At 37.2% G+C, this 12498-nt stretch overlaps 1 protein-coding gene across 20 annotated transcripts in view; it reads left to right on the forward strand.

The window, feature by feature from the left end:
- CAPRIN2 (caprin family member 2) overlaps positions 1-12498 on the forward strand; it is a 42469-nt gene that overhangs the window by 12116 nt on the left and 17855 nt on the right. For all 20 annotated transcript variants that reach the window (XM_070789882.1, XM_070789884.1, XM_070789871.1 and 17 more), the window contains exons 5-9: positions 4593-4831; positions 6034-6116; positions 8127-8294; positions 9209-9252; positions 10140-10817. In XM_070789882.1, coding sequence (XP_070645983.1) covers positions 4593-4831; positions 6034-6116; positions 8127-8294; positions 9209-9252; positions 10140-10817 — 1212 coding nt within the window. The remainder of the gene's footprint in view (positions 1-4592; positions 4832-6033; positions 6117-8126; positions 8295-9208; positions 9253-10139; positions 10818-12498) is intronic.

The raw sequence follows: 12498 nt of genomic DNA on the forward strand, positions 1-12498 counted from the left end.
GTTTTCTGAATACTTCTGTTAATGCAAGTCTAAGATGATATTAGATTTCATGGCATCTGATATCATGATATTAGATATTCATGGCCTCCAGTCCCATCACTTCATGGAAAATAGATGGGGAAATAAATAATGGAAACAGAGACTTTATTTTCGGGGGCTCCAAAATCATTGCAGATGGTGACTGTAGCCATAAAATTAAAAGACGCTTGCTCCTTGGAAGAAATGCTATGACCAATCTAGACAGCATATTAAAAAGTAGAGACGTTACTTTGCCAACAAAGGTCTGTCTAGTCAAAGCTATGGTTTTTCCAGTAGTCATGTATGGATATGAGAGTTGGACCATAAAGGTGAGCACTGAAGAATTGATGTTTTTGAGCTGTGATGTTGGAGAAGATTCTTGAGAGTCCCTTGGACTGGAAGGAGATCCAACCAGTCAATCCTAAAGGAAATCAGTCCTGACTATTGATTGGAAGGACTGGTGCTGAAGCTGAAACTCCAGTAGTTTGGCCACCTCGTGCAAAGAACTGACTCATTGGAAAAGACCTTGATGCTGGGAAAGATTGAAGGCAGGAGGAGAAGGGGACTACAGAGGATGAGATGGTTGGATGGCATCACTGACTTGATGGACGTGAGTCTGAGTGAACTCCGGAAGTTGGTGATGGACAGGGAGGCCTGGCATGCTGCGATTCATGGGGTCACAAAGAGTCGGACATGACTGAGCGACTGAACTGAAGATGATACTAGCTTTGTTATCCATAGGGCACTTTAACTCATGTTCACTTTTTCATTACTTAATTTTAATACTTTCTGTTGGCTCCACATCTGTTAAGTATTTCTAGGCTATTTTATTATATTTATTTTTTTGGCTATACCATGTGGCATGTGGGATCTTAGTTCCCTAATCAGGGATGAAACCCATGTCCCCTGCATTGGAAGGGTGGAGTCTTAACAGCTCGGCTGCCAGGGAAGTTCCTCTAGATTATTTTATTATTTTAAAAACTTTTTATTGCTCTAGGCTATTTTCAGTACAGTGTTTTTAAGTCTTTTTTTTTTTTTTCTGATACATGTGATTGATTTATCCCTCTTCCAGTGTGTTGAGTTTATTTAGTTTTGGTCCATTGTGCTAAAAGAAAGATGTTTATGTTTACCTTCTGGTTAGAGGTTTGAAGTATATTTCTATAATACTTAATAATTTCTGTTAACTCTTTTCTCAGAGTTAACCCTATCAAATTTTAATTTTCTACCCAGGTGTTTTTTTTAGTGTATATTGTTCTTTTTAGGTTTAAATCTTGTTTTAAACATCATCCATGTGCCAGGCACTATGGAGTTTCACTATTTTTATAATGAAGTACCTTTCAGCCTATTGAGGAATTTTTTTTTTTTTTTTTTAATGAAGTCTTTCTTTTGTTAGACCTCTGCTATGAGATAGCCTGTTTGCAGTTTGTGTAACATTTTCTTCTTTCCCTTCAAATCAGAGTTGGGAGCCTTCCAATTCAGTCCACATCTCTCTGTTTTTTTGATAAGAGCTTTGTCCTTTGATGGGGATTTATCATTCAGAGTCATGGTTCAGAAAATAAATTTTATGGTTTGGTACTATTGGTTGATGATAATCTACTTCATTTCTTTTTAACTGGTCCTCAACTGAAAGAAGATAAGTAACCTGACTTACTAGTTTCCACATAAATAAGGAGAAATAGGCTGCTGTTAGTGGTTTGCATGATATCTGATTATGACCTGGTTGTCATTCAGCTACTAAGTCGTTCTGATTCTTTGTGACCCTATGGACTACAGCATGCCAGGCTCCCCTGTCCTTCACTATCTCCCAGAGTTTGTTCAAACTCATGTCCATTGAGTCAATGTCATCCAACCATCTCATTCTCTGTCATCCCTTTCTCTTGTCTTCAGTCTTTCTCAGCACCAGGGTCTTTTCCAGTGAGTCAGCTCTTCACATCAGATGGGCAAAGTATTGGAACTTCAGCTTCATCATCAGTCCTTCTAATGAGTATTCAGGGTTGATTTTCTTTAGCATTGACTGGTTTGATCTTGCTGTCCAAGGGAATCTCAAGAGTCTTCTCCAGCACCACAGTTTGAAAGCATCAATTCTTTGATGCTCAGCCTTCTTTACGGTCCAACTCTCACATCTGTACATGGTGGTAGTTAACTCACTAAGTTGTGTCTGACTCTTGCAACCTCATGGACTGTAGCCTCCCAGGCTCCTCTGTCCATGGGGATTCTCCAGGCAAGAGTACTGAAGTGGGTTGCCATTTCCTTCTCCCACATCTGTACATGACTACTGGAAAAACCATACCTTTGACTGTATGGACCTTTGTTGGCAAAATTCTGTCTCTGCTTTTTAATACACTGCTTAGATTTGTCACAGCTTTTTCCTAGGAGATCTGGAAGACAACATATTTCTTACTTGATTAAATCAATAAATATTTGAGGTCCTGTCACATGTCAGAGTCTATGTTGGGTCCTAGTGATATACTGGTGAACAACAGAGATAGAGTCCCTGTCATCATGGAGCTGAGGCTAAGGGGGATGCAGTTCAAGAGAAAGATAAACATTTAATGCAATAGATACTTTGATAGGGGAGGTTCAGTGTGACCTGAGCAATAAGAACACCTAATCCAGCCCTGGGAGGTGGCTAAAGAGAGATCTGAGGTAATCATGTGATACAGTCCCAAAGTGTCCTCAGCACCTTTGTATTTTCTTATACCATCATGAGTTTGTTTCCAAGGGAATCCCACTGTCTTGGAGAGCTAGAATTACCACCTCTTTTGTCTTTCCCCCTCTCAAGCAGAAACTGAATTTGATAAGTGCTATTGAGGTCCATATTGAGGTCTTGGAAAAAGCTTTGCTGAGCCTCTGCCATCCTGGAGAAAATTCCCTTGTTCACATAACCCCCAACCAGTCTGTTTCTCACTCTCAACGTTTTATCTTCACCCATTGTCTCTTATTGGAGAAGGCAATGGCACCCCACTCCAGTACTCTTGCCTGGAAAATCCCATGGATGGAGGAGCCTGGTAGGCTGCAGTCCATGGGGTGGCTAAGAGTCGGACACGACTGAGCGACTTCACTTTCACTTTTCACTTTCATGCATTGGAGAAGGAAATGGCAACCCACTCCAGTGTTCTTGCCTGGAGAATCCCAGGGACGGGGGAGCCTGGTAGGCTACCGTCTGTGGGGTCACACAGAGTCGGACACGACTGAAGTGACTTAGCATAGCATAGCATAACATTGTCTCTTATCCCTGGTAGTAGTGCAAGTCATAGTTGGCATTCATACCCTGTAGAAAGGAATTAATAATGCCATAATGAATCTTTTTCCTGAGGGTTTTTTTCTTTACCACCATCTTAGTTGATTAGGATTTATGAACATCTTTTTTGTAGAGTTTTGAATATTGATGCAGAATCAAAGTACTTTAATTAATTTATAGGAAAAATCGAAAGGATTTTTTTTTTCTGTTCCCTTAATTTTCATACCTTGGAGAATATCCAGTATGATGGAAACATTACAGACAGAAAAACAGTTATGGGGAGAAAAAACTGTTGAGGTTTCTCAGAGGAAATAGATGGTACTTTTTATTATTGGTATTTTATAAATGAGCAGTCACTTTTGGGACCCACATATTATGTCAGACTTTAAAGTATTATAGTTGTGACCTTTCGAGTAAACTCTAAGCTACTCAGACTATACATACACACATATTCATTTGAGGGAAAACTTACATTCTGCTAATTTTCCATATGTATTTTGTCAACTAAATATTGGAAGATACAGCTCTATCCAGACTGACAACATTTGAAAATATCTCTCAATTTTGCTTAAAAAATCCCTATGTGCTGTGGCTGTTTTTCTGGCATTTGTAAGACATTTTATTTCTGTTTGGTTTTCAATTCCTCATGTTTTAGCCAGTCATTTTTGGTTGGTTGAAAATTAGCCACTTTAGTTTAAATATACTTCCCCTGGAAAATGAGATAAAAAAAAAATAACCCCCAAATTAAACTGAAGCATTTTCTTAAAATACTTAGCCTAAAAAGGCTTGGTATACATGATATGGACAAGTAAAACCTTGGGATTAAATGGACATTAATGATAGATATTTTGCTTCTCATGGTGATAATAGAGGTACTGGATTCAGCCTGGAGTTGGGAGTCACATATTTGGACTTCCTCAGCTCTATTGCACCACTGACAAACCAGCTTAGTACCCGGTGATCTTGTCAGTTTCACAGTCAGTGTTAGAGATTTATCATCCAGTCCCACCTCTTTGGGATTAGACTTCTGTAGACTAATGGAAGGCTTTGCAGGTAGCACAGAGGTAAAGAATCCACCTGCCAATGCAGGAGACGCAAGAGATGTGGGTTCAATCCCTGGGTCAGGAAGATTCACTGGAGTAGGAAATGGCAGCCCACTGTAGTCTTCCTGGGAAAATCCCACGGACTGAGGAGTCTTGTGGGCCACAGTCCGTGGGTAGCAAAGGGCTGGACATGACTGAAGCGACTGAGCAGCACACACACAGCACAGACTATAGATTGCTAATATGGATTGTGGAGAGTTGCTCACTTTAATTAACATTTGTTTTAACAGCTACTTAAAGCGCAGAAGAAAGCCCAGAGAAGGGAGCACATGCTAAAACTTGAGGCTGAAAAGAAAAAGCTTCGCACTATACTTCAAGTTCAGTATGTATTACAGAACTTGATGCAGGAACATGTCCAGAAAGACTTCAAAGGGGGCTTGAATGGTGCAGTGTATTTGCCTTTAAAAGAACTTGACTACCTCATTAAATTTTCAAAACTGACCTGTCCTGAAAGAAATGAAAGTCTGAGGTAAGTTAATAAAAATGTTTTCCTAAAATAAGACACATGACACTTTAGCTTTTCAGTGTATATATTCAGCATTGGAAACATTGGCTGTCCAGGCTCTCACAAGGTTGATAGACTATCTAGTAGGAAAGTGAATTTGAATGGTATCATTAACCTGCTTCTTTATTGTAACACTGATCTTTAAAATGTCTGATAGTTTAGCCTTATACTGGTATTAACCATAATACTAATTAGTATACTCTTAAACATTTTTTTGTAATTATGTCAGACTGTTGTATGACTGAGAGTCTTTGCCTCCTTACTACTGTACCTAATTGGAGGTAAATGAAATTTAACTTGATCCGTATCACTCAGCTGTCAAAGTTAGAATTATTTAGTGTTCTTCTTTTGCTGTGAATAAATACTGAGGAATAAATTTAATAATTTAAAATAAAACCCCAGCAAATTGAGGCATCTCAATTTTTTTCTTCTACAGCTATCTATTTGCTGTTTTTGCTTAAATGGAATATGGAGTAAATCAGCTATTGAGCAGAGCTCTGTGCTTTTGATTTGTTAGATTCAGGTCGTTTCAATGCTGTGTTTGTTAGCCATGCAAAAGCAGAGTTAGTTTCAACTGTTACTAGAAATTACCCTATCAGTTCAGGAAGAAACCTTATAAAACTCTTTAATTACCTATATATAGCCATATATTTATTTATTTACTTATTCCTACCTGATAATCTACTCCACCATCATCGTCTATTTGGTTGCTTCCTTCTAATGCTTCACTTTGATAGATCCAGGGAATAAAGCTTACTTTAATATTTGAAATGTAAGTGAAACCTAATTTGAAAAATGAGCCGCTCTCTTTAAAGTCTGATGTAGCTCTTAATATTTCCAATCCACTGTTCTTTTATCTAGGATGTATACTTGGTAATGAATGATACCATATTGATTGCTTTAAACTCTTTTTGAGTCTATTCCTTAATAGCTGTATTTGGTAAAATCTTTATTTTAGTTGTTTTAAGGAAAAATGCTTATATATATGAAGTCCATAAATGGGCATTTAGTCATCTTTTATAAAATTTCAATTTTTTATTTCCAGAGAGTAGAAAAACACAAAATGAACACTGAATGTCTTAATTGTTGATGGGTTATATTGTATAAATTGGTCTGCTCCATGTGCCTCTAAAACCACTTTTTCTGCTGCTGCTTTTCCTCGTCAGCGTTGAAGACCAGATGGAGCAGTCATCCTTGTACTTTTGGGACCTTTTGGAAGGTAGTGAGAAAGCAGTGGTAGGAACAACATGTGAGTTTTCTCTACTCTGGGCTTATGCAATAAATACTAAACTTTATGTCTAGGAGTTTAGTATGATATCAAGGGCCAAAACTGTGTCAGTCCATCAGAACTTACATGTCTGACAATACTGGATTCATTGGCAGAATGATAGCTTTGTTTTGTTCTGTTAGAAGCAGCTCTTGTTTAATTGTACTCACTAAAATGGAACCTGTGGTGAGTTTTGAGTGGCAATTCACTATGATTTGGGAACAGAGCTATAGACTAGTGCTTGACCATTTTGGGATTCAGTTCTCTGTTCTGCGTGGTAGTACCCATTCTGTTCAGGAAACTTAAATCCACACATTGTTAATATCAAAGTTTATTTACCAGACCTGCTTAAAAAAATAGGAATGGTTTGGCTCCATAGTCTATGGAAACATTGTTGTCTACCGATCTGGAATTGATCTGGAGAGAAAGAGTCCTTTTGGCTTTGTAAGTAGGCTTTGACCAGATGACCAAGTACAAATGTCTGGACTTGAAGTACATAATTTTGTGTGCTAGTTTAAGATAATGAAAACTCACTGGAAGCTGGTAAACATTTTTGTTATTTCCTTTTAAAAAATATTTGAGTATGAATAACTCTCAATTTCTTAAGTCCTTTCAAATTTAAATCACAGGTATTTATTGCTTGGTTAGAATTCAAAGTGATACAAATACTTTGGAAACTAGTTTGTCAGTTTTTTTATAAAATTGTGTATACTTACTATATCACCAAGCAGTTACACTTCTAGTACCCAAGAGAATTGAAAACATACATCCCTTTAAGTACTTGTACACGAATGTTCATACCAGCTTATTCAGAACAGTCCCAAATTGAACCCAGTCCAGATGTACATCAGCTGATAATTAATAAACAAAATGTGATATATCCATACAGTGAAATCATTTCAGCAGGAAAAAAGGAATGAATTATTGATACTGTAGCAGCATGTGTGAATCTCAAAATAAATTATGCTGAATGAAAGAAGCCAGATAAAAAATGAATGCATAATGTATGATTTCATTTATATGAAATTCTAGAAAAGACATAATGTGAATGATAGCGGGTCAGTGGTTGTTAGGGAGTAGGGGGAAGAGATTGTTTATAAAAGGGAAATAAGGGAACTTTTTGAGTTGATTAAAATAGTCTATATTGTGGTTATGGTGGAAGTAACATGACTATTACATACCTGCTAAAACTGTACACTTAAAATGGGAATTTTGTTTCTTGTAAATTTTACCTCAAAGTTGATTTTAAAAGAAAGGTAATCTGTGTCATAGTATTCCTCTGAAAAGAATAGTAGACCCAAATCAAGTTTGAGAACTCTGCTTTATTTGGGAATTATGTTTTTAGTGGCTATCAAAAGTGAAATAGATTTTAGATCTGTTTATGATCTTTAATGTCATTTTAAGGTTTTTCTTGATTATCAAATGGTGATGTGGTAGGAGTGAAATACAGCATAATTCAAGAGTGAAATCTTAATCATGGAATTTTGTACTTTAAACATTCTTTAGAGATTGTCCAAGATAGGTTTTTCTAAAGATTATATTTGAGGAACTGTGTTATTTTACTTCTCCAAAGCCATAGTTACTTGGGGAAGGTAGAGTAATTGCTTATTGTGATGTCTTAGGGGTGGATGGGAAAATTCTATTTTCTCCCAGCTCAGGGAATAAATATGTGCTTTTTATGACACATTAGAGTCTTCAATTGGAATCTCTGATTTTTAGTCATTTTCCAAATGGTGGAAATGGAGGTCCAGAGAAACTTAAATGGCTTGCTAAACTTTGGGATTCTGACTTAAAATGTGTATTCCTTCAGTGTGAGGTAGTGATGGACTACGTATTCCCTTTTTGTAGCGCGGCCAGTCCGTAAGTATCCCCGGTGTGCAATGTTATAACGACATACAGCCAGGATAAAGCTACGTTAAGATTTCTATTTCACATAATTTTCCATGAACTGTTCAGCTATGTGATAACTAACTCTTAGTCACTTTTTGTTAGACAAACACATGAAAGATCTACTCTCTAAATTGCTGAACTCAGGCTATTTTGAAAGTATCCCAGTTCCAAAACATGCTAAGGAAAAAGAGGTATCATTGGAGGAAGAAATGCTAATAAAATCGGAGAAGAAAAAACAATTATTGAAGACTGAATCTGTTAAAGAGTCAGGTTTGTTGTGATCTCTGAAATTCTTTATAGTGGTTGCATTTTTAACACTTAACCAAATGAGTCAAGTCATTGTAAAATGATTGCTTTAATTTTATTTTCTGCCTGCATAGAAATCTTTACTAGTCCCAGGATAAGCCTAGGTTTAGGAAACATGTCTAGGCTTTACTACCATGATTGGCAGAGTGAATCTCAATAGAAACTTTAGGGTATACTTTGTTACAAGAGAGTATACTGTTAAAATGAGGCATTTATGGAATTTGAAGGAATCTCTTCGTTAAACTATTAGGATCATTCTATTTAAAACTGTTAAAGTGTAAGTTATAGTAGAGTTCAATACTCTACTGTAGGCCAAGAATATAAATAATCTAAGGTTAACATACTGATCAAAGGAAAAAAATGCCAAAATCAGTTAAAGAAATATTTTTCAAAATTCTACTTTTCTTGGAGAAGAAATACTTTAAGTAAGTAACACGTTTACTAATGATTGTTGAGGCTGGAAAGAAATATTACTTCTAAGGAGGTAGTCCAAGCAGCTTTCTGGTAGCCACTAGCAAGATTCAAGTGTTTCTCATTTATACCCCATGACACCAGAGCTATAACTCTGTCTTGAAAGAAGCTGGTGTTTGTGGGTAAGGGGAGATAGTCCTATTCAGTCAGAAATCAGTTTGTAACTGCAGCTTGAATTCAGAAAACTGTCTTGAGTAAGGAGAGCAACTAGCTCCAACTAGCCTCAGCCCACATGCTTTTGACCAACACCCAGTAGTGAGAATTACTTCTTCCATAAATATACTTAATTGCACCATCCTTTTTCTATTACCCTTCTGAAAATTGTTTCTTAAATGAATTATAGTGTAATCAGTCTAAAAACTTACGGTTTACCTGGTATTTATTTAATATTTCTTTTATTTTCTCAGAGTCTCTTATGGAACTGGCACAACCAGAGATACAACCACAAGAGGTAAAGTACTAAAAGGCGGTTTTCAGTCAACTTCGGGTTTTGAGACTTTCGGATAGTGTTGTGGTTAAAAACTGAGGCTCTGGATCTAGACTGCATAAGCTTGAATCCTGGCCTTGCCGCTTATTAGGTTTTTAGTGACTTTGGGCGAGCTACCTAGCTCAGCTGTGTCTGTTATTCTCCTGCACAAAATGGGGATAATGATAATGCCTGCCTTACATAGTTACTGTGAGGTTTGAAGGAGTTCACTTAAATTCTAAGTTACTTACACTTTGGCCTGGCATACAAGCTGCAAGTGTTAGCTGTTGCTGTTTTTGGCTCCTGTACTGGAATTTAAAGATGAGTAGGATTTTGCTCTTGCCAAAATTTACTCATATTGGTAACAGAAGAGGGTATTTGTTCTCTTTCTGAAGTGACATTTTAATTCATGGAGGCTGAAAATAATGGAAGAAGCAGAATTACAGTATGATTGATACATAATGGGAATAAAGAAAAGGTTGGTAATTCAGGGAACATAAGGCTTCAGAATAAAGAGAATAACTTTGTGTAGTTGAACTATCCTCTGCCTTAACATTTGAGGGAGTCAGGTGGTCCCAAAGGCGGCAGAGGCAGAATAACCTTGGTAAGAGAGCCTGAGTCAAGCAAATGTGGCACCAAGATGTGCACTGCTTACCAGTCTGAGGTGAGTCAAATGTAGATCGCTACTTTTGAAGTTTGTCTTTCTGTTAATTGAGGGGAAAGGAATGGACCAAAAAGGAGGAGACTCTCTTCAAGGAGGTTAAGGACAGAAATTTCCTGTTAGCACAGTGGTTCAGACCAGTGGACATAGGAGTTTAGTACTGCCCCCAAGGTCTACAGACTGACTTGAACACGTTTTCCCTCTGGTTTAGTTTCTTAACAGACGCTACATGACAGAAGTAGATTATTCAAGTAAACAAGATGAAGAGCAATCTTGGGAAGCAGATTATGCTAGAAAACCAAATCTCCCTAAATGTTGGGATATGCTTACTGAACCAGATGGGCAGGAGAAGAAACAGGAAACCTTCAAGTCCTGGGAGTCTTCTGTAAAGCACCAGGAGGTATCAAAGCCTGCAGTTTCCTTAGAACAGAGGAAACAAGAGATGCCAAAACTCAGGTCCACTCTGCAGGAAGAGCAGAAGAAGCAGGATGTCTCCAAAACCAAACCAACTCCTGGCCAGTGGAAGCAGGAAGCTTCCAAATCCAAACCAGGATACATTCAAGAGGAACAGAAGAAGCAGGAAACACTGAAGCCTTGGCCAGTTCAGCCACAGAAAGAACAGGAGCCAAAGAAGCAAACGCCAAAGTCTTGGACACCATCTGTGCAGAGTGACCAGGACATCACCAAGTCATGGACCTCTCCCACGTGTGAAGAACAGGATTCAAGACATCCAGAGACTCCAAAATCCTGGGAAAACAATGTTGAGAGTCAGAAACATCCTTTAACACCACAATCACAGATTTCTCCAAAGTCCTGGGGAGTAGCTGCAGCAAGCCTCATACCAAATGACCAGCTCCTTCCCAGGAAGTTTAATACAGAACCCAAAGATGTGAGTTGATTTGTATCAGTCTGTTCCTGTCATTGTAGGCATAAATAGAGATTTGTGATACTGATAATTTAAAATTTCTCATTAGAAAAAATCAGTAAAACCCATATTAATATATAAAGTATTTCACTTAACCCTTTAATGCATAGTTTGTTTTTCCTAGAAAATCGAAGCACTTAGTCTGTCTTTTGTGCTTAACCTGAAGTGAAATTTCTACAATTAGAAAATAATGTTTTAATGCTCAAATTTTAATGACATGATATGACATCAAAATAATGATAGTTCAGAGAAGACTATAATGTGAAGTGAGATATGTAAATGCATATCAAAAGGTGGGAGACCTTTTTCTGATGCAAGTTACATTTTTCTGTATTCTCTTCCTTCTCTTTCACTGACTTATAGTCATTCAATTAGCTTGTCCTCTTTGAATAAGGAACAAATGGACAGGAGAAGAAACAGGAATCTTTCATGTTCTGTTTCTGAAGATTAGTGCTTGGGGAGGGAGCTGGATTAGTTGTCTGTTTCTGTTTCAAAATAAAAATTTTCTGCAGATGAAAAGTATAGGTATTTACCATTCTATAATTAAGTTTTGGAGTATGAGATTTGGTTCAAATATGAGGCCTCATTCTGTTAATAATAAATAATTCATGCCAGTAATATAAGGCTTATAATGAATAATCCTTAGATACAGTGCTAGTTAGTCTTGTCTTTTATTAGAAGTTATTTACCACTATTTCAGTGCAGACTTGTTGAAGACTTGTTATCACCTTGTTTGCTAAGAAGTGTGAACTCACTACCCTCCCAGTGTTCTCCATGTCCATCTCGTAGTGTTCCTGAACTTCCATGACATTTTAGCCAGAAGTGAAAGTGTTAGTTGCTCAGTCATGTCCGACTCCTCGCAACCCCATGGACTAGCCCAATAGGCTCCTCTGTCCATGGGGTTTCCCAAGGCAAGAATGCTGGAGTGGATTACAATTTCCTTCTCCAGGGGATCTTCCTAACCTAGGGATCGAACCCAGATGTATTGAGGACCATATATCTTTGGTCCTTTAACAGTTTGAAGATTATTTTTGTATGTTGCACAGGGAACTGTACTCAATAGTTTTTAATAACCTATAAAGGAAAAGACTCTGAAAAAGAATGCACACACATACATGTATAAAAAACGGAATCACTGTGGTGTACACCTGAAACTAACATGATACTGTATATCATAAATCAACTATACTTCACTTAAAAAGTGAGGGGGCAGAAAACATTTTGTTTAGGGAATTCAGATCACTGCATTTTATAAATTATGCCTGCCTCAATTCTACCTTTTGGGAAGAGAATTTTAGAGATATTTGTCTCCTTTTATTTTCGTTTCTTCCTCTTGAAGTGGTAATGTAATTTTAGCTTCATCCTGACCCTGCAGAAGATTGATAGCCTTATTTCACTAACCAGATATGATATGACAGTAATTTTAACAGGATAGCTATCAATATTTTGGGAAATTTATAAACCAAATTTAATACTTCAATAAAGTTGCTCAAAAAACACAGTTAAAAATTCCAGCAGGTATAACAGTGCTGAGCATTGACCATAGGAAATATTGATACTCTGCTGTTTGTTGAATAGTATTTAAAATCAAGAGTGTTTAATTGTAAAGGTCAGAACTCATTTATTGTACCTTATGGCACAGACA

The sequence above is a fragment of the Bos indicus genome, chromosome 5 (genome assembly GCF_029378745.1).
Source record: "Bos indicus isolate NIAB-ARS_2022 breed Sahiwal x Tharparkar chromosome 5, NIAB-ARS_B.indTharparkar_mat_pri_1.0, whole genome shotgun sequence".
Lineage (NCBI taxonomy): Eukaryota > Metazoa > Chordata > Mammalia > Artiodactyla > Bovidae > Bos > Bos indicus.